Source organism: Ctenopharyngodon idella, chromosome 23, assembly GCF_019924925.1.
Source record: "Ctenopharyngodon idella isolate HZGC_01 chromosome 23, HZGC01, whole genome shotgun sequence".
Lineage (NCBI taxonomy): Eukaryota > Metazoa > Chordata > Actinopteri > Cypriniformes > Xenocyprididae > Ctenopharyngodon > Ctenopharyngodon idella.
The window spans coordinates 22,170,689-22,175,989 of NC_067242.1; the positions used below are offsets into that span (position 1 = coordinate 22,170,689).

The 5,301-nt window shown below is 36.5% G+C and overlaps 1 protein-coding gene across 2 annotated transcripts; it reads left to right on the plus strand.

The window, feature by feature from the left end:
• Nucleotides 1-330: 330 nt before the first annotated feature.
• zfand1 (zinc finger, AN1-type domain 1) lies at nt 331-4,259 on the plus strand. Of its 2 annotated transcripts, none has more exons than XM_051882758.1 (8): nt 331-426; nt 654-696; nt 878-923; nt 2,760-2,887; nt 3,112-3,203; nt 3,412-3,533; nt 3,651-3,785; nt 3,909-4,259. In XM_051882758.1, the coding sequence occupies exons 1-8, from the start codon at nt 372-374 to the stop codon at nt 4,083-4,085; spliced, it is 798 nt and encodes a 265-aa protein (XP_051738718.1). In that variant the 5' UTR covers nt 331-371; the 3' UTR covers nt 4,086-4,259. The 2 variants fall into 2 exon arrangements, with proteins under 2 accessions (XP_051738718.1, XP_051738717.1); XM_051882757.1 differs by having other exon boundaries at nt 333-426; nt 3,630-3,785.
• The last annotated feature ends 1,042 nt before the right edge of the window (nt 4,260-5,301 follow it).

Here is a 5,301-nt window from a genome sequence, read left to right on the forward strand (position 1 = left end):
ACTTGCCCTGAGACGAATCACTCTTCCCGCACAACGGACTGTATTGAGATCTCTCAGAGAGAGATGAGATGAGATGTAGCCTATACTGAAATAGCTGTCTGTAGCCTACATTCTTCAGAATTTCTCCTTTCATGTTGTACAGAAGAGAAAAAAAGTCATACAGGTTAACAATGGCATGAGGGTGAGTAAATGATGAAAGAATTTTACCTGTATGAACTTTTTAAAATTTAGATAAACTATTAAATTATACAATATTTACAAAATAGCAACCGCATGGGAGAGACATGAAATTAAATGCGATATTTTGCAATAATTTGAGACTTTTTCAAAGAGACTTTTATGTTGAAATTATTGTGTGACGTCAATTAAACATGGCTGAACTAGACGTTGGAAAACATTGTGAAATTAAATCTTGCAAACAAAAAGGTATACTCTTTATTAATTTCATCCAACCGCTGAAAAATTCTAGTAAATCAAAATTAATTCTGTTTCCACGGTCTTTATTTATACAAATAGCCATTGTAAACATGGTGTTAACGTCACTGTGATGTGAGTCAGCACAGCAGCAGTCATCTGCTCTCATACTCATTATTTTTGTATATAATCAGGACAATCATACGTGTTGTTTTAACCATTTTTATGTTTCAATGCAGATTTTCTACCGTTTGTTTGTAGCAGCTGTTCTGGAGTGTTTTGGTAAGATTTTGTGATGTTGGATTTATAATATAAAGTTAATCTCAGATCTGTACTAATTAAATTGTGCAGATCTGATGAATAATTACGACAAGGAAATGACTGAACAGAAAAAAAGTACTATGGTCCTTCCATGTTTATTTTATTTTTTCATGCAACATTTTATCTCCTCTACTTATTAAAGTTTGGAACACAGAAGTCGGGACTCCCACTCTTGTTCTTGTCCAGAGGTGAGTGAGAAATGTCAGGTAGTGATTACTGACAGTTTTACTAAAGACGGTAAAATAAAATCATATATATACATACAGGTGCTGGTCATATAATTAGAATATCATCAAAAAGTTGATTTATTTCACTAATTCCATTGAAAAAGTGAAACTTGTATATTATATTCATTCATTACACACAGACTGATATATTTCAAATGTTTATTTCTTTTAATTTTGATGATTATAACTGACAACTCAGGAAAATCCCAAATTCAGTATCTCAGAAAATTAGAATATTGTGAAAAGGTTCAATATTGAAGACACCTGGTGCCACACTCTAATCAGCTAATTAACTCAAAACACCTGCAAAGGCCTTTAAATGGTCTCTCAGTCTAGTTCTGTAGGCTACACAATCATGGGGAAGACTGCTGACTTGACAGTTGTCCAAAAGACGACCATTGACACCTTGCACAAGGAGGGCAAGACACAAAAGGTCATTGCAAAAGAGGCTGGCTGTTCACAGAGCTCTGTGTCCAAGCACATTAATAGAGAGGCGAAGGGAAGGAAAAGATGTGGTAGAAAAAAGTGTACGAGCAATAGGGATAACCGCACCCTGGAGAGGATTGTGAAACAAAACCCATTCAAAAATGTGGGGGAGATTCACAAAGAGTGGACTGTAGCTGGAGTCAGTGCTTCAAGAACCACTACGCACAGACGTATGCAAGACATGGGTTTCAGCTGTCGCATTCCTTGTGTCAAGCCACTCTTGAACAACAGACAGCGTCAGAAGCGTCTCGCCTGGGCTAAAGACAAAAAGGACTGGACTGCTGCAGAGTGGTCCAAAGTTATGTTCCCTGATGAAAGTAAATTTTGCATTTCCTTTGGAAATCAGGGTCCCAGAGTCTGGAGGAAGAGAGGAGAGGCACACAATCCACGTTGCTTGAGGTCCAGTGTAAAGTTTCCACAGTCAGTGATGGTTTGGGGTGCCATGTCATTTGCTGGTGTTGGTCCACTGTGTTTTCTGAGGTCCAAGGTCAACGCAGCCGTATACCAGGAAGTTTTAGAGCACTTCATGCTTCCTGCTGCTGACCAACTTTATGGAGATGCAGATTTCATTTTCCAACAGGACTTGGCACCTGCACACAGTGCCAAAGCTACCAGTACCTGGTTTAAGGACCATGGTATTCCTGTTCTTAACTGGCCAGCAAACTCGCCTGACCTTAACCCCATAGAAAATCTATGGGGTATTGTGAAGAGGAAGATGCGATTATGCCAGACCCAACAATGCAGAAGAGCTGAAGGCCAATCAGAGCAACCTGGGCTCTTATAACACCTGAGCAGTGCCACAGACTGATCGACTCCATGCCACGCCGCATTGCTGCAGTAATTCAGGCAAAAGGAGCCCCAACTAAGTATTGAGTGCTGTACATGCTCATACTTTTTATGTTCATACTTTTCAGTTGGCCAAGATTTCTAAAAATCCTTTCTTTGTATTGGTCTTAAGTAATATTCTAATTTTCTGAGATACTGAATTTGGGATTTTCCTTAGTTGTCAGTTATAATCATCAAAATTAAAAGAAATAAACATTTGAAATATATCAGTCTGTGTGTAATGAATGAATATAATATACAAGTTTCACTTTTTGAATGGAATTAGTGAAATAAATCAACTTTTTGATGATATTCTAATTATATGACCAGCACCTGTATGTATGTATGTATGTGTGTGTGTGTGTGTGTATATATATATATATATATAATATATATATATATATATATATATATAATATATATAATATACTTTTATATATATTTTACTGAGTGACTGTTTGTTAATTATATGGATGATTCTTTCAGGTGCCGGTGAAGAGAGAGATCTCTGTGTCTGAGGGAAGCACATCATATCCATGCAGCTTTGAGAACTGCAAAGGGAAAGAGCTGCTGCCTGTCATCTGCCCACACTGTGAAAAACACTTCTGCCTCATGTACAAAACCTCTTACCAACATCATTTAATAGCTTTATGTTTTTCACCTTTAAACTGACTTACACCATTTAAGTCTCACCCTAATGGACCAGTGACTATAGTGGAAATACATTAAATGTTTCTATTTTGTGTATGTAATCACAGCAGCTGGAGTACTAGGTGGTGTATCCTAATCTAATATGCTGTGCTCTTCTAAATACCTGACTGTTTTTCTCTGGTCTCAGACATCGGCATCAGGATGACCATAAGTGTGAGAAGCTGGAGACCCCGAAGCCTCGCATGGCTGCAACACAGGAGCTGGTGCAGAAGATAGTGGGTCAGTTTTTTTTGCAGCTGTAGACTGCAAACTCACATTCAGGTCTACTAAAACACTCTTTTATATTGGCTTTAAATCATTTAGATTGCAAATGGTGTACTTGCTCTTTTTGTCCACATGAGGGCAGTAGAGTCTCATTTTGAAGAGCTTGTGATGAGAAATAATTCTTAGAAAGCCAAAAAATAAACTCAACATTACTTCCCAACAGAGTCAAAGAAGAATGCACCACCAAGTAAGGGTAGAAAAGGAGCGAAAAACGCTGCAACTGCTGCAAAAGTTGCCCTGATGAAGCTTAAAATGCATGCGTCAGGAGATAAAGGCCTACCACAGGTATTAGAGCAAAACTGATATTATAATGTACTTTCCATTGTAAACATTTATGAGCAAATATCACATCAGAAATTCCTCTTCTGATCTCCTCTAAAGACAGAACGGACATATTTCCAGGTGTTTCTACCCAAAGAGGCTAAAGACTCTAGTTTGCCCATGTTCTTCTGCTCTAAATGGAGTGTCGGCAAAGTAGTGGACTTTGCTGCATCTCAGGCCAGTCTAAAGAACAACAACAATGTGCTCACAGCTAAGGTCAGCCACACAGCACTACATCAAACTTTGTTCTGTAGGATTAGAGCTATGTTACATAGATTTATTCATTTATTATTTGGTGAAAACAATTTTCATTAACATAACACTATATGCTTTGCACAGAAACTGCGTTTGTGTCATCCTGAGACGGGTGAAGCCTTTAAGATGGACACTAGCCTCCAGTTGCTGCTTTCCCAGACAGACTGTCCCCTGCACAACGGAGGCAACGTCATTCTGGAGTATCTGGATAACGAGAGCTTTGGACTAGATGATGTCACAGCCTATATTCCATCCTCCTGATAGAAAATCACACAATCATTCAGAAGAGTTTTATAGTAGTTTGAGGAAAGCAGGAAACAAAGGATGTTAGATTGGTAACCAGAGGATTGTTGTATCCTAGACTAGTCTGTCTGTTGTAAATATATTCCACACATGATTTTCTGCTTATGTCTAATAAATGTGTCGATGACATGATGCTTGCTGTTTTGTCCTATTTATTAATTTATTAAAAAATAAGTTTCATGTATGAAATGACTTGAATATGCATCTTCTGTGATGAACATGTTTATTTCTGAATTAAAATTTATTTTGATATTTGAAATGGGCATAATTTAAAAAATATCAGAGTGCTAACTGTTATCATTTCTTTTTTGAAAGTCATTATGATGTGTACAGTCACATGTATTCAAGGTGTAAGGAAAATCTGTTATTACTTTTTACTTGAAGCTTACGCCACAACTTTTTTTAAAATAATCATTACAAGATAAATTGTTTTAATAATATTTTTTTATTTATTGGGTGCACTTTTATTTAATTGATCCAAGTAGCTTTATGATCATGATTATGACTTGTAAATATTGTAATTAGTTATTTTATAGACTATAATGTCTCAGCATATCCAACCTTTTAGACTATGGAACAAATCACATTTACAAAATCTCAAAGTGGATCTAAGTATACTTCTGTAAAATTCCCCCTTGGAAATAAAAAATAATAATTTTAGATTTAACAAGAAACAAAAAATCTGAAACACACCCAAAAGACTTTCAACAACAACTCTACTACATCAGATAAATGTTTCCCTATATATCTCTCACATAATCACATATACCTATATATACTGATGGATCAAAATCTGAGGACCGTGTATCATCTGCATTTGTAATCAACCATCAAAAAAAAGGAATATCCATCCCTAAACATTGCTCAATTTTACAGCAGAAACAAATGCTATCATTTTGGCAACAGACCATGCAGACAAGTCATGTCTCCAAGCAATGGCATCCCTTAAAAATGCCCAGCACTTGTAATGATTATTTATAAACTGTTTGAACTAGCGGGTCATCAATTTAATATCTGGTTTTGATGGGTGTCTGGACACTGTGGAATCAAAGGAAACAAGAAAGCAGACTCTTCCACAAAAGAGGCATTATCAGCAGATGTCAAAATTTGCACAGTACCTCCTATGGATCTAAAGCCAATATTCATTTTTATATTAATAACAAATGGCAAACAG